At 38.7% G+C, this 25317-nt stretch overlaps 1 protein-coding gene across 2 annotated transcripts in view; it reads left to right on the forward strand.

Annotated features, from left to right (window-relative positions):
* The first annotated feature begins 1250 nt into the window (after nucleotides 1-1250).
* The window catches only part of tnpo1 (transportin 1), a 29187-nt gene continuing 5120 nt past the window's right edge, over nucleotides 1251-25317 (forward strand). For both annotated transcript variants that reach the window (XR_014772600.1, XM_084745452.1), the window contains exons 1-19: nucleotides 1251-1377; nucleotides 3598-3673; nucleotides 4262-4411; nucleotides 6080-6186; nucleotides 15339-15472; nucleotides 16104-16185; nucleotides 16708-16830; nucleotides 16963-17081; nucleotides 17409-17469; nucleotides 18151-18322; nucleotides 18494-18646; nucleotides 18728-18953; nucleotides 19384-19555; nucleotides 19837-19923; nucleotides 20061-20168; nucleotides 21903-22061; nucleotides 22149-22236; nucleotides 22703-22801; nucleotides 22913-23008. Coding sequence is in view for 1 of the 2 variants with exons in the window: in XM_084745452.1 (XP_084601578.1) it covers nucleotides 1273-1377; nucleotides 3598-3673; nucleotides 4262-4411; nucleotides 6080-6186; nucleotides 15339-15472; nucleotides 16104-16185; nucleotides 16708-16830; nucleotides 16963-17081; nucleotides 17409-17469; nucleotides 18151-18322; nucleotides 18494-18646; nucleotides 18728-18953; nucleotides 19384-19555; nucleotides 19837-19923; nucleotides 20061-20168; nucleotides 21903-22061; nucleotides 22149-22236; nucleotides 22703-22801; nucleotides 22913-23008 (2317 nt within the window). In the remaining variant the exon portion in view is untranslated. The remainder of the gene's footprint in view (nucleotides 1378-3597; nucleotides 3674-4261; nucleotides 4412-6079; nucleotides 6187-15338; nucleotides 15473-16103; nucleotides 16186-16707; nucleotides 16831-16962; nucleotides 17082-17408; nucleotides 17470-18150; nucleotides 18323-18493; nucleotides 18647-18727; nucleotides 18954-19383; nucleotides 19556-19836; nucleotides 19924-20060; nucleotides 20169-21902; nucleotides 22062-22148; nucleotides 22237-22702; nucleotides 22802-22912; nucleotides 23009-25317) is intronic.

Here is a 25317-nt window from a genome sequence, read left to right on the forward strand (position 1 = left end):
GTGTGGTATTATTGTACCTTGAGGTATTGATATGTTGCATACATATGGTCTGATAATCAAACAGTCATTTTATTTCACCTAATTTCCTATCATATGGTTTGATATAATTTATTTCCAGTAAGTGGACACATGGGCATATTTTCTGTAACCATAGCTGAGTTATACGTTTCAAAGCAAAGATCCTTATATATTGGTCTCTCTATATATACATATAAATTATATATCTTTCCCAATATATGTATAAAATGCGACAAAAGTATCATTTTCACACAGTAATGCCAGTACATTATATTTAACTTGATAAAGTTGTGTAGTGTACAAGTGATGTGTAATCAAAAATAACAAAAAACATAAAAACAATGCAATGAAAACTTAAAGACCATTTTAAAAGACAATAGGAAATTCTTGTCTCCTTCCACAAATCAAAGATGAACAGTTAAAAACCCTGTAAAAAACATCCACTTATTTACAAGTTATAAATGATATATTTATATCTTATATTGTATAGGCATGTATAGATGTATATACTGTACATGCCCATCCATTCAGGGTTTTTTTTTTTTTACCTATCTTTCTATTTTCTATTATTTAGAAATGTTGTCATTTTATTTTATATATTGTTATTGTCGTATTTGAATAACACGTGTAGCCGCTAGATGTCGCTATTTTACGTATACTCAAATTATAAACCAACGGTGACATCACGAGGCCTTCAAACAAGCCGTGGTGCCTTCAGGTGCTGCGCGAATATGCCAACTTTTTAGGTTGTGCTCCAAACCTCTCATATCCTTTACTCGTTCTCCTCTCTCTCAGGCAGCCAAGCGGTTTCTGAAGTTTTTTTTAGCGTACATCAAACACAATTTTGAGGTGTAGTTGTTAAGTGATATTAATAATACACAATATACTGGTTTGTTTGGCTGGGAAGAGACTAGCACTAGGACCGCTCCGTCGTGTGTCAGCTGACGAGGCAGCCAGATATATGCGTCGCGAGCCTGTATGGCCCGCAGCTTCTTCAGCTTGTTGAAAACGGATGTGTCCGCTGTAACAGGCCCATGTCTGATAACCCAGACAGACGGTCACATTTCTACAGAAAGTCAGCCTCGCTCGAGCACGTCGGCTCAGTCAACACAGGTAAAAAGCTTCTCCGTATCTCAGATTATTTTACGAGTCCAGCTAATGTAACGTTAACGCCTTCTTGTCTCGCGCCAGTGAGCCGTTTGCTGACAAATCCTCCTGTTATTTCTTTATCCGCAGCAGCAGCAGTAGAGCAAGATGGAGTGTGAGTGGAAGCCAGACGAGCAAGGACTTCAACAAATTTTACAGCTGCTCAAAGAGTCTCAGTCTCCAGATACGTCCACACAGAGATCCGTCCAGCAAGTATCCTTTGCTATAAACCAGGCGTGGATGATAACCAATGTTTTATGACTTATTAGTGCTTAAATTGTCAGTTAGACTCAACAGGCTAGCCATAGCTAACACTAGCCGAGGTGGTTACCGTTATAAGCAGGTACGCAGGTGCTGACCGGGTGGTGCTTTTTGTCTCTAACTAATGAGCTCAGCAGGCCGTGCCCCAGCGAGGTGCTCAATTACCCATGTCTGGACATCTGTAACACAAGAAACCGATATATTATGGCCAGGTTATTATAATAGTTTGATAGTCTGCAATCAAAGGTCGCATGTAGGCTTGATCCAGCAGTTAATCGCCTCCACATACACACCCACACGTTGCTTTAATATGCTCCAGCAAAATTAATGAAGTTAACAGCCAATTCATCTGTCACTCATCTACTGTGTATCATACACACGTTAATCTGTTAACAACACTGGGCAAAGCTGTTGAGTTTAATTTGTAATAGGCTTATGACCAAAGATGATATATTTACTGTACACATATGGTTTTACATGTGAAATGACATTGTTTCAAAATAGTTTTAAAAAGCCTCTGTATGGTAATGAAGATGTAATGAAGATTGTATTAATGGTGGCAGAATACATCCAATTAGTGTCTGTCTATTGACATAAATCATCTGACACTATAAACTAGAGATGTAACAATAACAAAAACTGAAAGTACAATAATTCCACAATTTAAAGTGCACAATATGACATTTAGCATGGTATTATTTATTTATATAGTTAACAAAACTATTACAAGGACAGTGCTCATTAATAAGCATTTCTGTAAATGTCCCATTTTAGTTATCTTTGCTACTAATGAAGTGACAGCTTGAAAAAAAAATCTGACATTTAAAGCCTTTTTTTTCGGTCCATATAGAGCTGCTTTTTTTTTTTTTTACCTAAGAATATGCAAAACAATTGGCATGAATTGTCTTTGTAAATTAAAATATGTAATATCCGTAGATATTGTATAGATATTGTCATATATATTTGATTTGTTGTTACAGCCTTAAAGAATGATCTGATGAAGGTTGTGTTAATGATGGTATAAAAGTGTTCTTGTGTTGTTATAAATTATCTTGCAGTATTAACTTAACATCAGTATTTATAAGAAATATCATGGTGTTACACAAAAATGTACATATTAAGCTTAGTTATAAATGTTTTTTTATTACAAAAATCAGAGATGTATGATATCTGATAGGGATGAAACATATCAAATATCACAACATATCGGACTGTGACAATGTCTACTGTGATAGAAAAGGCAAATCAGAAGCACTTTAAGTTAAAATGAGGAATACATTTTATGAGGAGATATTACTTTTATACAAACAACCAAAAATGTATAATTTAGTAGAGGACATCATAACTTTTCTCGTTTTTTTAATGTTGTGATAAACATTGTATTGTGGACTTTTTATCATGGTATTGTCGTACCTTAAGTTTTGGTATTGTCACAACCCTACGGATCGATATAAATCATCTTACACTATAAACAAAACATGAGTCTTTAAAAGATATGTTAGTTTAGGTGCAAATAAGCAAGTTTTTTTTTTTTTATAAATGCACCATTATCCAAAAATGTCAGGACAATGAAAAGGAAAGGATTTGGATCTAAATCTTTTTCATCACTACAAAAATAAGATCTGTAGGATCTGAGTATTTGAATGAAATAAATTAATTAAAAGTAATTAAGGCTATGTAACATTGTGCATTATGTCTCATAGATTCTGGACTGTTGTCAGATGCATATATAGTGCAGCATTTTGTGCAAGTCACCACATACTTTTGCATTAGAGAACAATTATTATCTGCTGCTCCATGCTATCTGGTTGCATGCTGATCCTAAATGATTTCCTTATGTAACACTTCATACATACTGCATCATTAACTCATAGACAAGCTGCTGTTATAGCCCCTAAATATGCCATCTGGCTGGCTGCATACAGTATTTAGTCACGTCATGTGACATATTTATGATCTCTAAGAAACACACACACAGATACACTGTTATAATGTTACATTACACTACCACTTGACTATGTAGACTTCTGCTCTTTCTGTATTTCTTCAGATGGAAAAAATAATGTTTTGCTGTCACTACTAAGCGTCAGATTACAATACTAATGTGCTCACAACCTTTTAACATACTAAACCCACAGTTAGCACCTCGTCTTCCTCAACCACTGTCCCCAGAGACTCGAGCAGCTCAACCAGTATCCTGACTTCAACAACTATTTGATATTTGTTTTGACAAAGTTAAAATCGGAAGGTAAGCTCTCCACCTGTCTTTTTCAGTATGTCCTTTGTCACATCTGCATGCCGTGTTCCTAGATCATCTGATGGCACAAGACAGGATGAACGTCAGATATGTCATTTTTACGTAACTGCTCAGTGACAGGTCTGTTTGGCCATGACTCGGCTGACCCGATGGCATCTTTGCCACAGATGATGTGGCGCTCAGAATATGGGTCACTCTAATTTTAAACCTAATTCCTGGCACCACTCAACTCTTGGCTTGACTGTCTGCACAGTAGATGACCGAAATGTTAAGTGGTGTTAAGACATTTTAGGATGATGTTTCTGGATGCACTATTGCTCTTAACTGAGATGCAACAAGCCACAAATATTTAGAAATGAGTAGAATAACAAATCTTGATATTAGCTACCCATTTATAAGGAAAATGTATTTTGACTTCATATAAATAGTTCTTGTTGTCATCCATTGCATTGTGCTGAGTTGAATGAAAATGAATGTGAAGGCAATAAGATCCTGTGAGTAATCAAACACAAAATAACCAGTAGCCGTTGTCTTGTTTATCTTACAATTCATTAATCTGTCTTTTCTCCACCCACCAAGATGAACCCACGCGATCCCTGAGTGGGCTGATACTGAAGAACAATGTGAAAGCCCATTATCAGAACTTCCCTAATGGTGTGTCTGATTTCATCAAGAGCGAGTGCCTCCAAAACATTGGAGACTCATCTCCACTCATCCGGGCCACTGTGGGTAAGTTTCGTCCTCCTCTGGCTCAGCTGAATGTGATGGCTCGCTTTTCAGATGCCACACTGAATATTCACTCACCATAACTTGCTGGTTTGCATCTACAAAAGAAAAATATCCACTCTAGTACTGTGGTATAAGGACTGGTAAAGAGCAGTTTTTAGGGATTTGCATATTTAAACGTTGAACCTACAGCTACATACTTAAGTTATTTGGGAGATGTCAGAATTTGTCAGTAGATAGAGTCCACATACACAAAGCAGATTAAAAGAGTGAGTATACCAATGAATATATTAGCAAAATAAATTAATCATATCATGATGTACATCTCTTTTGATGATGTTTCCAGTTGGCATATAATAAATATAATTATTTTCTTCTTAAGAACAGGATTCAGACTTTGTGTATTGAATGTGTCATCCCTTGCTAGAACAGGGTATTGAACACAATACCTCTTTAAAGTGTGTGTAAGTAGCACAGAGCAAACATGTCGGCATGATTAAGGGCAGCTTTTAATGTCTCAACTCTAGACTGCAAATGTCACATCTACGTCACGCCCGCCTGATGACTGCGTTTACGAGACACTGGAGTGTCTCGCCTGTGCCAGTCCATCTTGTCTGCACATTTCAAAGCTTTGAGTTGCAAAGTAGAAACTAATCTGTCTGTGCAGTTTTCCTTTGATAGATGTGAATATTCCTGATCTATTTTTTCCAACAACACTATGCATAGGATAGTGTGGCAGGGTGGAGTGTCATCAATACAGAGACAGTATGAGTGCCGATAACAGCATTCAGGGCAGACAGGATCTTGTTCATCTGAGCAGTAAGGTTGTCTTGTGGCAGTAAATGTACGGTGAATGTAAAGTTTGCTCATCATAAACACTGTAACTCCTTGATACCAAAGACGTTTCTGTGTCTTGCTTCCTAGCTGCTGGGTAACCGTGATGGGAGTCTGTTGGATTAAACCTAGGTTGCAAAATGTAGATAAATAATTGATTCTGTGCCTTTTTTATTGCCTTGAATTAATGTACATATTGTTGAAAAAATAGACTGGAAACATAAATAAATGCTTCAGGTTGCAGATATGCTCATGAGAGACACCGAGCTGATGCAGACAGCAGCATAGATTAAAATGAATGTTTCTGTGCATGAGACGTGCGTGAAAACGGCATCTGACACGCACGTGGTCCAGACAGGGGGTAACAATGTAGAAACATGGTGATGCCTGCATAGTAGTTACAGTAGCCACACAGCTGTTCATCCTAACTTGAATCTATTTAATTGCTGCATTACATAGTGTGTCTGTGTGTGTCTTTGGTAATAGGGATGCATGATACTGGACTTTTGCTGATATCTGAATGCTGATATTTTCAAACTCATTTTGGCTGTTTGCTGATACCAGTATATGCACATATTTTTTACATTAACTGCAGAGAACATCAAGTCACTCCTGTAGTGTAACTTATTTATTTTATTTACTTATTAGCCCAACTCTTCTTGTGATACCCCACTGGCAGATGCAGACGTTAAATATAGTGTACACATTCACTGAGCAAAACAAGAAAACTACTGCTGTCAGGTTTTATTCACTGGTGCCTGTTTCTATTTGCTGTTCATGCTGACATCATTGTGCATCTCTACTTAGCAGACTAATAGTAAATCCTTTCCACAACAGGTATCCTCATCACCACCATTGCCTCCAAGGGAGAGCTACAAAACTGGCCAGAGCTTCTACCTAAACTATGCTTGCTGTTGGATTCTGAGGACTACAACACATGTGAGGTGAGGATGAACACAGGCGATATAGGTGGGATCTGAATTTCTGCTCTTATCTTTTAGTCCCCATCCAGACATTAATGCTTGTCTTTGACAAAGAAGAAGCACCAAAAAATATTCAGTTCTGTCATAACAGCACAATGAAAATGAGAGAAAAAAATGTTGTTATCTAACATTGCATAAAACAGAGGTACTGGATGACATTTGAAATCTGAATAAAATAAATTCTTCTGACAAAACTAACTTAGTTACCATTAAATGTAGGTATAAAGTTAAAAACAGAAATTTGTTACACATATTCATGCTTCTCTCACTCTCAAGGGAGGCTGGTTAGATTTGTCCACATCCAAATCCTGAAATTAAACATGACATGCTATGATGACCTCCTACCCCCAACCAGTTTAATCAGCAAGTATTAGACCCAAACATGAAACTGGGACTGGCTAAACCAGTATCCCTATTGCATATCATTTAGGGATTATGGTCACTTTTATTTGAAATGTCATTTTTGTCTGTTTGTGTAGCCACAGCTTTTTTGTCTTAGCTGTGTGTGTCTCTGTGTGTATGAGAGAGAGAGAGAGATTAAGTGTATGCGCATTTAAGATCATATGTCACAGCACACTTGAGCTATAAGTCACCGTGTCTGGGCACACACAGCGCTGCACGTCTGTTTTTTTATTTATTGTGGAGAGGGAAGAGAGCTGGGTCAGCTATAAAGCAGCATCTGGATAGCATCCTGCTGGCCAGATGAGCTGAAGGCAGTCTCACAGCTGGAGCGGCAGCCACAACTACAGATTATTCATCATGGAATCAGTTATTCTCCGTCTGAACACCATTATGACCCCATTTTCTGACTTCACCCAGAATAACTCTAATAATTTGCATTTGATCAAAAACAAGGTTTCTGCAGGTCCTCAAACAGGCTCCAATCCAATAATCTTTCAGAATTTTAGGCTTTAAAATGTTTTTAAAATGTCTCAAATAAGATTTTGACAGATGTACTGATCACACTGTAACAACTACAAAAATAAGAACCAAAATTGAACCAATAACCACTAAAGCAAGCTGTGCTTGTACTTACTACAGTATGCACATGAAATAGGTCTTAAATTGTATTTACAGTGGTGTTATACAGGTCTTAAATAAAGCTCGTTGAAAACTGTGGAAACCCTAAAAAAAGAACCTTCATTATCAAATTTTTAACAAATGTCTTAAACTCCTTGCGTCTCTACAATAAGGCTGGGCAATTAATTTGATAATCCGTCCAATGATAATAAAAAATAATGTAATCACGATTGAATTGACTTAATCCTTTCTCATTGCATTTCAGAATGATGCTCTTGCTTAGGGCTGTTATTTTCTTGACTAATTAATTAGTTGTTAAGTCCACAAAATAACAAAAAATAAATGTTCTTTTTTTGTTGAAAACCCAAAGATATTTCATTGTTTGTCATACAGGAGTAAAGAAACTAGAAAATATTCACATCTAAGCAGCTGAAATCAGACAATTTGGACATTTTTTTAAATGAAGAAAATGACTCAAAAAATTATTTTGCAGTCAAAATAGTTTAAGGGTCAGTTAATAATCAATTACTCATTAGAGCGGTACTCTTTTTTTGTCTTGTGTTATATATCTAGTAATGACCAAAATAATTATGATTATGATTTTTGCCATAACCAAGCAGCCCTACTCTACAGTATAATATTTTTCATGTATTGATTGCATCAAGTGGAAGTGCTTGATGTCATTGGTTCTTGATGATATCAGCACATCTCCAGTTACTACACTGAAACAGTGGACAAATGCTCCATTGCAGTGACCCCACTATAATTATTATACGATAGCTTGTAGTGGGTCTTGGAGCATCTGGTCTTTGTAATGGTGCCGCACCCATACTCAGCTCATAAAATCCCTGATTGTTAATATGCTGTCTGATGTATGTGCCTGTGACATCAGCCACTATACGGGAGGTAGATACATTACATTAGAGAACATGAATTAAGTAGCATGTTAAACTGTCATGCTAAATTCAGCTGCGTTGAAGGGCATTTCAAATGTATCCTGGCAGGATTACTCACCACCCCTCCGGAGCAGGAATGTTCACATGATTTTCACTGAGCTGTACTATCTGAAATTTAAGGAAGAGGTGTGACAGAAAAAAATGTCTCCCCCTGTAGCACCACACACAGCCCGCGTCTCTTATAAAAGCTCATTCAGATGCTGAGATTTAGGTCAGCTATTTACTGCAGAGGATCTTGAAGTGTATGTGTGTACAAGGCTTAACACTGAACAGCCACCAAGTGTAGCAACTCCTCATAAGACTGACTATGATTTTGAAAAGCAGCTTGGAAGCTGGAAAGCTTCTTAGTGCCCGATGTTGAAGATGGTTAAGTTGGTGCTGGATGAAAAAAAGTGTCTTCTAATCCTGCAGGAAAAGGTGAAAAATATATATTTAAATGCTTTCACGATATTTTTGGCTGTTTATCACCATGCTGAAGTCCAGTGTCGTCATGGTGGGGAGGCAAAGGTACTCTGTGCTGCCATAGATCTTTTCCTGCTGTTTCCATGAAGTGTTGTTGATTCTTTTACAGCCCGACAGAGCCTCCAGTGTGGTTATCTACTTGTTTAAATGGATGTGGTGAATTTTCCCAGTAATGTTAATGGCAATAATGGTACTTAAAATTGATTTAAACTGCTACAGGGCGTTTGATTTGAAGGGGCAATAAATATAAGTTATCAGAACAAAACAAATTCAGTTTGCAGGGATTCATATGCTTGTTGGTGCTGAGATTTCTGCTATCTGCTACATCTAAAGACAGAGCCCAGTCCTATTTCTGTAGATATGTGGTTAAATAAAGGTGAACAGTACTTATTGTCCATAACAATAATAATAATAATAATAATGATAATGTCTGAGACCTCTGAGACACATATTTATTGAAGCTGAATAAGGCTGTATGATAAAGCAAAAATATGATCATGGTAATTTTTTGATGAATATTGATGTTTTCAACTATATGTAATCTGATAATGCTGCCAGTTTGAAGATTGTTCTGATAATAACTGAATCCTGAAGAAACCAGAGGGTTCATTGGTTAAACTATCAAATTTGGTTTATTAGGATGAAAACTAGAACCTGAATGATACTGAATTTTCGGTGCTGATACCGATATTTAGGGAGTAAAACAATTCTGATAAATGTATCTGCTGATATTCCTTGTACAGAATATAATCTCCAGAATGTAGAGTATATACATGAACACATTTTTTTTTTACAATGATTCCTCAAAAGGTGGTTAATACTTAACAAAAAATGTAATGGAGGCAGGATATTTTACAGTTTAACAATGAACTTGAAATGTTATCAGTGCATTGAAACTATCAACAGTGTTTTTAATAACTCTAAATAACTATAAATAAAAAAACACAAAGAGGAAAATGTATGTATTTATTTTAAACTGAATAAAGGAGGAGAATCAAATATGCTGTCTATATAGCTAACAAATGAATAATAAATTAATTTCTGCATTATGTTCTGTATAAAAAAAAGTTTTCATATCGGTGCATTTAGTACGACATGTATGCTGATACCAATATAGACGGATATAGCTGTGATAGGCCAAAATCGGTCAAGTGATATATGGGTCAGGCTCAGATACAAACTAGGATAACATAATGTAGCCTAATCATTCAACTGTGCAAATATGACTTGGTTTAGTATATGTTATATGTATGTGTATGACAAAATAAGATATAGAAGAATATCTAAATGTAAACATTCAACTTTGCAAACATGCTTTAGCTGCTTTAACAAAACAGTTAGTTTACCTTGCAGTTTTTTCAAATAATGTAGTGGAAAAGATTTGTTGTGTTTCATGTCTTGGTGGGCACTGACTGCCTTCATATTTTGGTCTTAATCTGCACTTTGTCATTCCCTTTCTAACCCTTAAAAAGATAGCAAACTCACAAGTCTGGTCTGTTGTTAATTTGCAGTTAAATATTCACAATGATAGACCTGTGCACATGTGCCAGCTCTGACAGAGGAAGCTGGAATTTATTAAATCAGTAGAGTCAGATAGCCAGCCTGTTAAAATAATATTGTGATTTTGTATCATTACCAGTGTCAATAACCTATCACAAAAAAAACATTTTAAGCTCTCTCGGGGGCCCTCAGCAGACGCTTAGTTCACTTATGCCTCAGGCTGGCTCTGCACTTTCATTTAGCTTAATTGACATTGTGTTTCTGTCTTTCCTCAGCTTTGAAGGATAACTATCAGTTTACTATCTGCTCTTGAGCATTAGGAGCTCCTTATGGCTGCGTAAAACAAACTGGTTGTGGATTAAGAAGGGGCAGCAATTTAGGCAGGCAGAGTAGCTGAAGATGTCACTTTTCTGCAAGCGTGTAATCTGCTTGTTCACCAGGTGTTTGATAAATCGACTACAGCTGTTATGATTAATTGATTATCAAATTAATCACCAACTACTTTGATAACCGGTTAATCGGTCTGAATAATTTTTTTTAAGAAAAACAGTCAAAATTCTCTGATTCCATTTTTTTTAAATGTAAATACTTACTGATTTCTTTATGACAGTAAAAGGAATATCTTTCAGTTGAAGGCAAAACAAGACATTTGAGTTTGTCATCGTGGGGTTAATGCTGATAGACATTTTTCACAATTTTCTGACATTTAATAGACCAAATAACTGGTTACATAATTGGGAAAATACTGAGATTAATTGACAATAAAAATAATCACTTGTTGCAGCCCTAAAATTGATCATATGGCCTGCATATTGTTGCATTTGCTGCATGAAAAATGAACATCACTCCATTGTTGTGGGTTCTCGGCAGAGGCAGCAGACTGATTGGCTGTTGTCACATTTATTTCTGTTCTGTAAGAGGCTTGTAGATCTATACACATTGAGTAAAATGTCTAAACTTTATCACAGGTTATCAAAAACATATTATTGCTCAGCCCTAAAGCTGAGCTTCTTTAGGAAATATCCAATCTCAGACTTAAAATTAACAGAGCTACTACCAATCACGTAAGGGTTTTTCATAAGGAAAGCTCTTTCATGTGTTTTGACTACACCGTAACCCTATGTGTGTCAGGTGGATCTACTGTGGTGTGTATTGTATCTCCTTTGTACATGGCTCTTGACAAAAAACCAAATGAATAAGTGCATTTCAGTGAGATTTTACTACATTTATTGTAGAAAGTTAGTAATAATCTGTGTTTCTCAAGAAATGCTTAAGGCATTTATTTATGTGGCACCATTCAGACACAAGGCAATTCAAAATGCTTTACAGGGGCATAGAAATAAATTAAAATAAAACATTAAGAGAATATTGAAATTGCATTTAAAAGATTGTAAAACAAAAGGAAAAGGCAAGCTAATAAATAGTTAAAATGATAATAACTAAAATGTCTTTCAGGAAAGTTCAAACGAATGTTGACATCTGCAGATGTGCACAAACCAGGATGAATACCGTCTACTCGACAGCAGAGCTTTTAAATGTACTAGAAGCAGCAAATATCCATGTCGTGCAGAACTCATTTTTGATGGTGTTGACTGTTACTATAGAGACACCAGATAACCCACACCATTACTGCCACCTGCGCTTTGATATCTATTTCAGGAATATATTTGATTGCTGCCAGTGTACAATTTTAGTGGTTGTATACACTTTGTAACCAGAGCAATTAAAAACGTGTGAATACATGCTGGGCTCCGGCCGTTTGATCAGTCTGCATCAATATATCTGTGCAAGATGATCCTCATCGCTCTGGTGCTAAATTATCCTCCACAGCAGTTCCACTCTGATCTGATGTCTGCTGAAGTTTGGCCTAAAAAGAAGGTTAGATTGTAGATTGGTAGCTTAACTCTTTTTAGATAGTTTTATAGGCATATATGGCATAAAAGTCTGGTGTAAGCAAAGTCTCTTAAAGCTCCAAGATGCCAAGCTGACTAATGTTATTTACACCATTGCGAGCAATATGGAGGCATTTTATGTTTTTATTCTGTTGGGGGTGTTTTTTACATTTGAAAACTGGTCACAGTTCACTTCCAGTGTTTGGTAGATTCTGCAACACTGTTTTCCTGTGCAGGCTCACAAAATTAACATGATTTTATTTATAAGACGTATCACCCAGCCCTGCAGTAAGGTTCATGCATTTCTATAATACACAAAACAAATAAATAACACCAGTTCAACGCCTTTGTAACATCAGGAACTGCAGCTGTATTGTGGTCCTGTCTTATTTGTGGTTAAAGAGCAGCAGTTGTAGGAAGAACCCCCTGTGCAACCACACTGTCCCCTCTCTGCGTGCTCTATAAAAAGACATGAGCAGGTGTGTTGAACGCCAAGTGTAATGTCTGTGGGTGGCTTTAAATAGGTTTTGCCTGTGAGCAGTTTTACTGTTTTGAAAAATGGTAGTTGGAAAGCAGTTGCAGTGGTGTTGTGAGGGTCAAGTTGAGGGCAAAAAAACCATGTACGAAAAAGCTCTGTCACCTCAGTGCTCATTTGTAACTTCACATTTCCAGAACAGGAGTCTGAAGGAGCTGTTAAGTTGACTAAATGCATGCCTCTCTGTTCCCTGGCTCGCTGTCATCTGCGTGACTTGCATTCTTGCGTTTAACAACCTTCCATAGCAGGAGTCTGAGGGAGGATTACACTCTAGACGCTTGAAGGCCACTCCCATTTCTTTGCCCTTCTCTGTTGACACACGGGCACACCACAGTGGGAGCGGTGTTGTGTTCTGCTCCATGTTTTCACACAGGTAAAATTTCAATGGAGCTTGATTTCACTGATTATTTGTATCAATTAAATCTGGCATCAATAGTGTTCTTGAGTACATTAAAGGGATAGTTCAGATTGTTTGATATCAGATTGCTATCAACAGTAAACCTACCTTATACAAGCCAAATATCACTCTCTCCAAACCAACCAAACTACATAAGTGAAATCAGTAATTTCACTTTGCTTGCTTGCTGAACTTGGGAGTTTCTGGTATATCTTTGTATGGATTCACCAAAGTCATGCAATACCACAAACAAATTAACTGATCAAGGCAGTGGTAGACCAGCAAGTCCCATGTTCTGCTAGGTAAAATTACTGATTTTGCCAGTGGAATTTGATTGGTTTGGAGAGAGTGATATTCTTTGTGCCAGGCAAAGCAGTAAAAATGTTTTAAAATGACTATATACGTAAACTGATGATGGATCTTCTTTTTTTTTTAAAGTGACTTTTTAAAGTGATGCCCTTCTTTGCTTCTCCAAACTGCAAACTGGGTGCATGCTGACTGCTATCTACTATAGATAATAGACTAGCTATTAATAAATACCTCAAACGACTCCAGTTCAAATAATGCAAACTGTCCCTTTAAATCATGAGCTATTGAATTACATCATGTCTAAATGCGGTGCGTTCATTTCCACAGCAAGTCTCATAGACATCAAATACCTTGTCCCATGTCTTTTTTTTCCATTTCACTGTCGTGCACACTGAAATGCATTTTCATGTTATCACCATTTTTTATCCCAAAACTCCATAATGTTCTGCCTATGAAACTTATTGTATTTTCTTGTTCATTGTACACTCCCTGGCAAGGTGGATGCATGTGAGTCATCTGTGTACTAATGAGGGAGATGATTTAATTCAGCTTATAGTTACACTTTGCTCCCCCCTGTTTGTGACCTTGACACAGTCGCAGCCTCAGCCTCCTCATCTTTTTGCATCACTTCGGCTCCTTTTTTTTTTTTTTTTTTGAGACCGTTTGGTATCTGTCATCTCAAAGGAATGCCGACATGGGAGCGGTTTCCATGGAAACACATTTCAGACGGCGTCGGTATCCGTGCTGTGCTGTTGTATCTGCTTCCTCTCAGACTGTCTTTCTGTGCGAGAGACACTGAAGTCTGCAGCATATTGTGAACATGCATACTAACCATCAGTAGAGCAACCAGTAATAAGAAAGAGATGAGTGTGTGTGTGTGTGTGTGTGTGCATGTATGTGCGTGTGTGTGTGTGTGTGTGTGTGTGTGTGTGTGTGTGTGTGTGTGTGTGTGTGTGTGTGTGTGTGTGTGTGTCTGCTTGCCCACTGTCAGAAGGTTATTGGAGCAGAAGTAGATGAATCCTATTGAAGATCATGGTTGAACACATTGTTGAGCACTTGCTCTGTGCAAAAAACTGGAACACAGTCCTCTATATCCATATGGACATATGATATTACATTTGTTCACTTGCAGAGCTGTAAAAAAATTACAAATATATTGAGAATGTATTGCACAAATATACAAAAAACAAACCCAAAAACAACAACAAAAAAAAAACTAAAGAAACAGAAACCTGATTCCATTCCACCCCCACAGACTCCTGTCTCTGGCTGTAGTCTAACCTGCCTGGAGGTTGGGTGGGGGTTGAGCAAAAAACAGAAATTCCTTTCATAAATCTGTAACATCACCATTATCATTAGCCACAGTATTTCAGTAATTTGGGATATAATCTGCCTAATTGCAAAGTAGAATTACAGAGTTATGAATTCTTAGAATTAGTCTTAACAGTGTGATTCTCCCAACATGATATCATGGAAAGGCATGTAAGACATTTTGCGTCTTTCGTCTATGCGTTTTAAGCTTTTCGCATGTCATTTAATGCTGTTAAATCCAGAGCATATTCATTTTTGGATGTGCAGGGAAGGACAAAATCAGATGACCTTCATCTTCATGGTTGTAACAGTCAGGTGACCTTTCTTAACAATAATAAACACACGGTTAACATTGTGAAATGATCAGTTATTTGCATATGAAAGTTAAAATAAGGAAATATTGTTTTTGGTTTCATGTAGGAGACCAATATCAGTCTCCTGGGTCAAAGTCCTGTGTTTATTTGAGCCATACATCGTCCCTAACCACCTCCATATGCTCTCTATACCACATGATCTGGCTTTTTTTTCTCTCTGACATTCACATGAGAAATGACATGCTGTCTCTGCACAATATAAATCAGTGCAGACCTAACTGGTGTGAAATGAGAGGCGAAAAGCAAAAAAGGCAAAATGGCTTAAGACATTATTGTTATTCATATGCAATTTGATGATACTAGGCTGGATTTTCCTGACATTCTCTGTTGTTTTTTCCATTTTATTTTGTCTCTCAGGGAGCATTTGGAGCCCTGCAGAAGATCTGCGAGGACTCTGCTGAGATCCTGGACAGTGACATGCTGGATCGTCCGTTGAACATCATGATCCCCAAGTTCCTGCAGTTTTTCAAGCACAGCAGTCCTAAGATTAGGTATCACATTTTCTTCCTATGCTTTCCATTTTTTAGTGGCTACAAAATCAACTTCCAATCATGCCAACATCAAACTTGTGTCTCTCCAATTAAGTTAATAAGTAATTTCCAATGTACAGTATGACAGAATGTAACGACCACATTATCGAGTAAGAGAGGAAGAAGATCTTTTTTTATTTTATTTTGCATGTTTAGAATAAAGTTGAAATTGTATTTTGAATTTATCCTCAATATTTCGACTTTATTCTCAAAAGCAAAGATTAAAGAAAATCCTCTTGTCTTTTTTTCCCCCCTTATGACTGGCCCTAATTCTCTTCTACCACTACTACACTGGTTTGGAAGATCGATGGCAGATCTTCAGATAGAGCATTTTACATGAAGTATATCTTAACTCATAAATTAATAATCTAGTCAGAATACTTTCTGTGGGGTTATAAGGCAGATGAAAGGCCTAAGTGTACTAATCGTATGATTGGTCTCAGTCTGTTGACATAAGACAAGAATAGTTCATATTTGCAGGGTAACTCAGTGGAGATGGAGCAAATAAGAGGACAGGGGCAGCATTTATAGCGTGTGACATGTGAGAAAAACCAGTCTGTGTGGCTTTTAAGTGGTTGTTATTGTGTTGCAGGTCTCATGCCATCGCCTGTGTCAATCAGTTCATCATCAGCAGGACTCAGGCGCTCATGCTGCACATTGACCCTTTCATTGAGGCAAGTCTGACTGCGCTTTGTTGTCTTTTTTCAGTCTCTGTGTGGAGACACATAAATATGTGCTGTCTGGAAGACAGACGGTCTATCCCCAATGAGAGTGACCTCCCTCCCTCAGGTCATAATCTCTCACTTCAGTAGATACTAGCTTCTGCACTGACAGCTTGTTTGTGGTTTATTGCTCAGTTTGTCAAAGTCCTTGTGAAAAGGTTCAAGCTGTGATTGTGTTTTACCTTTGACTATATGTAGTCCTTTTTCTGGACTTTTAAATTATTTTTACGATTTGTAATGTGTTGATTTCATTGCCTGTTTATGTGCTACTATATTTAGGACTTGGAAGAAGTGATACAGACAATTAACTTAAAATAACATGCAACCGGGATATTTTTCACTGGCTAACATGTTGTCTATAATATTGGAAGAAAATACTGTGAGTTTTTGGGCTTTTAATAACAACACATGCCATCCTTAAAATGTCAAGCAGTAATAAACTATATTTTACAGTGGTGTTTCTGTTCTCTGTAGAACCTGTTTGCACTGGCGACAGATGAGGAACCAGAAGTTAGGAAGAATGTGTGCAGAGCTCTCGTCATGCTGCTGGAAGTTCGCCTGGATCGTCTCCTGCCACACATGCATAACATCATAGAAGTGAGTGCGTTTGGGGGTTACAGGCTGAGAAAGTGAGAGGAGAAGAATAAGGCTTAGTTAAATACCGGTGTAAAGATTGTAAATAAAAAGTGTTAAGTGTAGGAGATTAAATGTCTCTCAATTTCATCTCAGTACATGTTGCAGAGGACTCAGGACCAAGATGAAAATGTTGCCTTGGAGGCCTGTGAGTTCTGGCTTACTCTGGCAGAGCAGCCGGTGTGTAAGGAGGTGCTGTGTGGACACCTCTCCCAGTAAGAAAACACACACTCATGCACACACACACACACACGTGTACACAATACACAGACTGACACTCCAGAGCTAATATTGAAAGCTGTTGATTCATAGCAACCTTGGGTGTAAGTTAGTGAAGACCTTGTACCAGAATGATATTCTTCTTCTTCACCTCAGGACGGCTGATTAAGAACCCTGGCCGTTGACCTCAGCTGTAACATCTGTCACCACACTGTCACATTAAACTGAGCCCACAGCAGGAATCACATGTGAGTGATTACCTGTGAGCTCTGACCTATCCTTGCCCTTTGTTCTCATAATTTTTCCTCTGGCTTCTTCCCCAGACTCACTCCGGTGCTTGTCAACGGGATGAAGTACTCTGAGATTGACATTATCCTGCTCAAGGTCAGTTTATACAGCCTAAAATTTGAACCTGTAGGTAAGACGATGAATTGAGCCATGACTCAGGTTGACATGTGTTTCAATCAAGTTGTGTGAATGTGTGGCGTTCAAATACATGTGTGTTTTATACATTTTAACACAAATATTTTTAGATGTTGGTGTAACTTAAATGGTGATTGTGATTTCACTTGCTTTCTCCATTGATTTTTTTGTTTGTTAAAGGAATTGTTCATATTTTTTTTGATGTGGGGTGTATAAAGTACTTATAAATAATCTGTGTATTACCAGTACATGGGGGTCTGCAGGCCCCCAGTTTGAAGAGGCAACAGAAATACCAGTGGTGGAACCTAAGAAATGTACTGCTGTGGACAGGGTCAGCAGCACAACATATTTTAGCCACCTAAAAAAAGGCCTACCCCCCAAAATATCAGTATCTGTTTAAGTGTACACTATATTTAGAATATTTTCACTGCTTTACCTTACCAGCAGGAACATCATTACTGACTCTCTTCACAGTATATTACCTAGCTTCCTACACTGGTAGTCCTGCAGTTTCTCAAAATCCACTGTTGATAATAGACTGACTATGGATAAGTACCTAATACAGCCCCACTTAAAAAATCCAAACTCTGCCCTTAAAAATAATGTAATTGAGTTTCTTTAATCTGGTACATTCGTCATCAGGGGGACATTGAGGAAGACGAGGCAATTCCAGACAATGAGCAAGACATCAGGCCACGCTTCCATCGCTCCCGCACAGTTGCCCAGCAGCATGAGGGCGATGGGATCGAGGAAGAGGACGACGAAGATGATGAACTGGATGATGATGATGATACTATCTCTGATTGGAACCTGCGTGAGTTCAGTGCCTATGTAACAGGGGCTGTGTAGATCTCCCTCACCCTAAAACCGCATATTGATTACTTGTCTTGTGTTTGTGTGTACTGTACCTGTGATGTCTGTATGATGTTTGTCTGCACACTTCTGTGTTTGTATGTATGTCTTTCTACTTTCCACCACACATCAGGTAAGTGTTCAGCTGCAGCATTGGACGTGTTGGCCAACGTGTTCAGGGACGATCTGCTGCTGCACATTCTGCCCCTTCTCAAAGAGCTGCTCTTCCATCCAGAGTGGGTAGTTAAAGAGTCTGGCATCCTCGTGCTGGGGGCTATAGCTGAAGGTAAGAAGGGAATGTAAAAATTAGAAAATGTAGGGAGTATGAAATCAGAAGAAATAACACTGTTCCTATCCCCATCTCCAGGCTGTATGCAGGGCATGATCCCATATCTGCCTGAGCTCATTCCCCACCTCGTCCAGTGTCTGTCTGACAAGAAGGCCCTGGTACGTTCCATCACCTGCTGGACGCTGAGCCGCTATGCCCACTGGGTTGTCAGCCAGCCCCCAGATACTTACCTGAAGCCTCTAATGACGGAGCTGCTCAAACGAATTCTGGACAGCAACAAGCGAGTGCAGGAGGCTGCTTGCAGGTGAGCAAGAAGTCATTTTATGGTACATTAGGAACCCCTGTACTGCATTTGGATTGGTATTGCACACACATTTTTCCCTAATGGAGATGCATCTAGATTTCTTAAAGGAGAAATCCGTAATATATTTACTGTATTAAATAATAAAATGACCATGATATGTCATCAGAGAGAACCACACTACCCGTTTCATTTTTATTCACTTTACATGCAGCCAAATTGTGTTAAATGTTTGCTTCGTTTAAAGAGAGGTTTAATGAGCAGCAATTTCAGAATGAAAATTTGTGATGACTTGGATGATGGGGGCTGATGGTGGGGGCACTTACGATGTTACATATTTCACCTTTAATGGTGCTGAACGGTAATAGTCACACAAATTGTATTGTATGTTTCCTTCCCTCTCCTCTTTTTTTTTTTAAATCTCTCACAACAGTGCCTTTGCCACTTTGGAAGAGGAGGCATGCACTGAGCTGGTGCCCTACCTGGCATTCATCCTGGACACACTGGTGTTCGCTTTCAGCAAGTACCAGCACAAAAATCTGCTCATTCTATACGACGCCATAGGAACACTGGCAGACTCAGTGGGACACCATCTCAATAAACCGGTATGCAGAACAGAAACAGGGACTCGTTTTCACTTCCTTCTGAATATAAAATTGGTACTTCCAGTTTATGCCCTCTTCCTCATTGCACTTTTATAATCCATGCACAGAAGGTAAAACAAGTATCAACAACCCCCCATGTTTCATAGATTTGTTTCAATGTATGGATGAATGCATTAAGGTTTGTAATCATCATACTAGCTCATTAGTTGGATACTTACATACTGTGTCTGTAAAGACTAAAGAATTTCATTAGTTTTAATGTTGACTAATTTATTTGTCAGGAATACATCCAGATGTTGATGCCTCCACTGATCCAGAAGTGGAACCAGCTGAAAGATGAAGACAAAGATCTCTTCCCCTTATTAGAAGTGAGTTTCTGTCATGTTTTTACTGCCTTTACATATTGTTTTGCTGACAGTGTGGCAGTGTGTCAGTCCAGTTCTGTGATGGTAACATTGTATGAACATGCCGCTGACTGTATCCACATCCTGCCTGCCTTCCTCAGTGTCTGTCATCTGTAGCCACTGCCCTGCAGAGTGGCTTCCTGCCCTACTGTGAGCCTGTGTACCAACGCTGTGTCAACCTAGTCCAGAAGACCCTTGCTCAGGCCATGGTGAGTGTGGAGGACTCACCACTGTGTACACATACACCACCTCTCTCACTACATTTACCAAAAGAGCACATTTAAGCTGCTGGACCTTTTATGCTCTTGACCCTCCTGTGCAACCAGGCCAGACTTAAAGCTGCTGTAATCAATATGTTTGTAGTAGCAATGGATCAAATGAATATGTGTTATTTGAAAGGATTTGCTACTGACAAACAGAATTATCAGCTGATTCTCAGCTCTACTGGGCTTTTTAAGCGGCTTTAAGCCCATTGTTTTGATTTCGTGGCCCTCAGCTTTACTGTTTTGGTCCAGTCTTGTGCTCTAATCAACCTCCTTTTCAGACATAGCAGGTGGATTTATTCAGCTAAAGCTGAGTTCACAGTACCAGATTTTAGCCCTGATTTTCCACTCATCAACAGGTTTTTTGAGATTGCTGACAAAAGTCCCCAGATCAAATATAAATTGCAACACATACCGTAAGTGAGGTGATATATGTGAACTGTTAAAAGACACAATCCAGAGCTCATCAAGAACTCATCGGGGCCTTGCAGACTCCCCAAAAGATATCAAGCAGGTTTAATATCAGGTTGTGTCTGGGAAGGCTTGAAGAGACATGCAACGGTTCAAACTAACTGCTCATCCAGCAGCAGTGATGCAGTGCTGTGCATGTTTGAAGACAGACAGGTCTGTTAATGCAAGACAGGAACTGTAACATGCTGCATGATAATCCAGTATTAACAGTCTGATGTCACTTCTAGCTTCTGTTTTAGTGACAAAACATAGTTGCAATGTTTTCTTTATAGGCAACAAGAAGTGGTGGTATGCTACTACTAAAATAACACTTTAATTACCAGAGGACGGGGAAGAAGAGGGCTGAGTTTGATCTCTTTAGAAAAAGATGCTATGTTGTGCTAGGGGCGCTTCATATCCAGGTTAATTAACACACTAGTGAGTAAAGCATATAAAGGGAGAGGAAAGACGCTCCGTCTTCACTTTAGAATCCTTATTTTATACTATGGAAACTTCATATCCAGGTCATGTAGGTCTGCAAATGTGAGACAACAACAGTAACACCCTTCTCACTAATGCATCAGTATGTCACTTCTAGTGTGTGTTTTCATGGCAAAACATAGTTTGGAGAGCAGACTCATAGGGAATTCCTAAGGTCAAAGATCTTGTAATATGTCACCTCTAGTCACTGATGTAGTTTGCAAAGCGCAGCAACTTCAAGACTCACGATTACAAGACAGAGAGTTGCGTAGTGAACGGTACAGCGATCTGACATCTTTGAAAGTCAGTCAGTGTGACCCAGGCAGAAAAAGGTTCAGTAAACTCACTGTATGTTACAGCACCAAAGAGAAGACAAAGTCAGCAACTGGTTGGTGAATATTCTAGATTATTTAATCAAATAAATGTTGCTTTGTGTGTAGATAATTGCTTGCTAATACATTTGTAAAATCAGCTTTATAAGGTGAATTTACTCTACCTTATGTCAGTGTTGTTGTTGTTGTTTTTGCAGCTTGTTGCACTGCCACCAAGTGGCCAAAAACATAAAATAATACATGTTTAATGTACAGGGACACTTTACCTGCAATCACTAAGGGAGTGGATGGCAAAGTTTCAGGATAGAGAGCTGACTTAATAACTCAGATTTAAAATTTTAATTTGATGATCTAGTAGTTATTCATACTAATTTAATCCAACTCTTATCCTCTTCTCTATCATCCTTCACTCTTCTAGCTTCATCAGTCACAGCCAGACCAGTATGAGGCCCCTGACAAAGACTTCATGATTGTGGCTCTGGATCTTCTCAGTGGACTGGCTGAGGGTTTGGGAGGCACCATTGAGCAGCTGGTTGCCCGTAGCAACATCCTCACCCTCATGTACCAGTGCATGCAGGTGAAGAGCTGTCAAACATGCCACTTATCTGATAAATGAATGAAGTGTCTTGCTCAACTTTTTGTTGTTCTCTCTTCAACTGTGCAGGACAAAATGCCAGAAGTGCGTCAGAGTTCTTTTGCTCTGCTGGGGGATCTGACCAAGGCTTGTTTCCAACACGTCAAACCCTGCATCGGTATGTAGTGAGCCATTAAAGGAATAGTTTGGATTATTTGAAGTGGGGTTGTGTGAGGTACTTATCAATAATCAGTGTGTTAACTACAGTAGATAGAGGTCAACAATGCCCCAGTTTGGAGAAGCAGAGCGATGGGGTACTATCACGGAAACTAAGCAATACACTGCTTGAGCAACAAAAGGTATTTTAGCCACTTAAATTAATAAAACTTGAAAAATAAATCAATGTCGGTTTAAGTTTACACTACCTTTTTTTGCTGCTGTCCACAGCAGTTCATTGCTTAGCTTCAATGCTGGTGCCCCTCTTTAGTGCTGACTGGCATCTACTGTAGCTAATACACTGAGTATTGATAAGCACCTGATACAGTCCTGCTATAAATAATCAGAACTATCCCTTTAAGTCTGAAACACTGGTTGGCAATGAGTTATCTGTCAGTTGCTAAGTTGACTTGCTTTCCTTCTTACAGCTGATTTTATGCCCATACTGGGTACTAATTTAAACCCAGAGTTAATATCTGTGTGCAACAATGCAACATGGGCAATTGGAGAGATTTCTATACAAATGGGTGAGTGCTTCACAAATCACCACTAACGGTGAATGTTTTGTTATCGAATTACACAGTAACCAGTCAACAACGATTTCTTTCCATGAGTTCTTGTTTTTCCTACACCCTTAGGGCCTGAAATGCAGCCGTACATTGCCATGGTGCTGCACCAGCTGGTGGAAATCATTAACAGGCCCAATACCCCAAAGACTCTACTGGAGAACACAGGTACCACTCGGTGGCAGTGCTGAGCCAGCCAGCCAGCTCGCCACACACAGGGAGGTGCTCATACACTCAGGTCCATTCAGCCAGGATTCACCACACTCATTAGGGTGCCTGTCCTGCCCTTTAATCTCTATCCAAAAATCCCTCCTCCAAGCCATGAGCCTTACAGGTTTCGCTGGTTTCATTAAAGCATTCCAAATATTTCAGCTATTGATTTGCAGCCTGGCAGCATGGCCTGTAAACGGAGATAAAAGAAAACGAAAGCCCGGGTGAGTCCCGGTGTGAAATTCTTGACACTCTTGAATCGAGCGAGCCGTGTAAGTGCCCAGTCTTGGAATTAACTCATGTGGACTGACTGTGCACCATCAGATGAGGTAGAATACTCAAGCAGACAACATACAAAGTACAGGCAGTGTGTGAGATAGATAGGTGAGTTCACAGCTTCACATAGTTAGCTGTTTCTCAACACTTAAACAATATCTACTCATCAATGATTGAGAGAACACCTAAACTGACTAAATGTAGGACACCAAGCATAGAGCATTAAAAACAAAAGGTTACACTGTACTCTTGTTTTTAACCAATAGAATTGGAAATTATGATTTGACAAATCAACAAGATGCATGCAAGGGTGAAGTGTAACCTGCCTAAATTAAAGAAAATCTAGGGACTCTGTAGATGTGTTCCTGTTTGTTTGCTGTCAGTTTATTTGTTGCTTTTATTTACTGTTCTTTAAATGTGGATGCATATCTGCCAATAGATGTTAAATGTTGTTAAGAATGGCCAATGTTTGATGCAGGATACATGATAATCATAAATGTGTCATGCCAGTCGAGTTTTATAAGAATTAATTCATGTTTGCATTTGTTGCATGTTTAAGGATTGGGCGATAAGTTAACATTTCTTTCCATAACAACCCGTGATTGCTGATCTATTTGAGCACATGTGTGCCCCACGAATATTAAGATTGCAACATTACAAGTGCAATATGTATTTGTTATGTCCAATAATTAAACAAAATAAGCTGACAAAATGTCAAGAAAGGCAATATCCTTACCCCAGTTTTCCTTATGAACTTTAAACCTTCTGAATTCAAGTCTTATTAAGGCCCTGTGTCCACCAAAGTGTTTTTTTCCAGCTGAAAGCACCAGGCACACCTCTGAAAACACTCAGCTGGGAGCGTGTGAGAGGGCTTTTGAGGTGCAGAGTTATTTCAGCTGAGACGCTCTGGTTGCCATGTTGTGGAACATCTGTGGAAGTAACAGTTAATTTATGTACTGCAAGCAACCTAATATCCCAGTTAGTTTGTGCTATCAACAAATACTGAGTGGGGTTTAAGTTGGATGGAGGCCAGTTCAATGTGTACAAGCATGACACAGTTTGCAGTAGTCTATTTGTTCCGCTCTCTTCCACTGTGATTGGACAGCTGAGTAAAAAGTGACCATGACGAGCATAGCGTTGTACCCAGAGTTGACCATTTTTTAACTGTTGGTAACCAGAAAAAACAGCAAACCCTCAGTGCAGAATAGGTGCTAAATATGCAGTGTTCCCATTGGAAGCTATTCAAAAAATACACTTCCCTCTGGAAAAACGCATTTGTCGACACAGCCCCCTAACCCAACAGACAGAAGCAAAATATAACCCACCAAAACCACCTTGGTTAGTCTCTCCACTGTTCCAACAATCACCGACCCTTTTTTTGGTCGCGTTAAGACAAATATTCAGGCTCTACATGCCATTTTCCTGTCACTCATTCCTCGGCTCAGTGGATGTGGTCTGTGCCGCTGAACGAGAGTCTTTCGCTGAGTATTGGCTTGTACTTGTTCTTTAGAGATAGACCATTAAATTACCAAAATCAAATTGCCAATATATATCCAATCGCCCAACCCTGGCATGCTTTCAGTCTATTAATTGAGAACTCCAAATCAAAGGATACAAAATTAAAAGACAAAATCAGGTGTCTTGGCCACGTGCAAATCTTTCATCTGTCATAGAGAACCAGTTTATCACTGGAACTAAATTTAAATCTGCAGCCGTTTAACACCACAGTCAGTTAAATGTGGGTGTGGCAGTAAATTCTCGGAGAGTGCATGGCAGCACTTTTCAGTTTGTCTCTGAATCAGCTTATCCTGCACTGAACTTTATTCTAATGAGCATACCATCTGCTTTCTGCATGTGTCATTGGACTGTTCATAAATGCCTGTTTGTTAATGAGAATGTTGCATAGTTTTGTGTCTCTTAAACTTAGGTCCTCCCTCCTCTCTGCCTCATAAGAACCTGCTGTGCTGGATACTAGTCTCCCTCCATGTAGT

Source organism: Lutjanus erythropterus, chromosome 20, assembly GCF_056507025.1.
Source record: "Lutjanus erythropterus isolate fLutEry1 chromosome 20, fLutEry1.hap2, whole genome shotgun sequence".
Lineage (NCBI taxonomy): Eukaryota > Metazoa > Chordata > Actinopteri > Lutjaniformes > Lutjanidae > Lutjanus > Lutjanus erythropterus.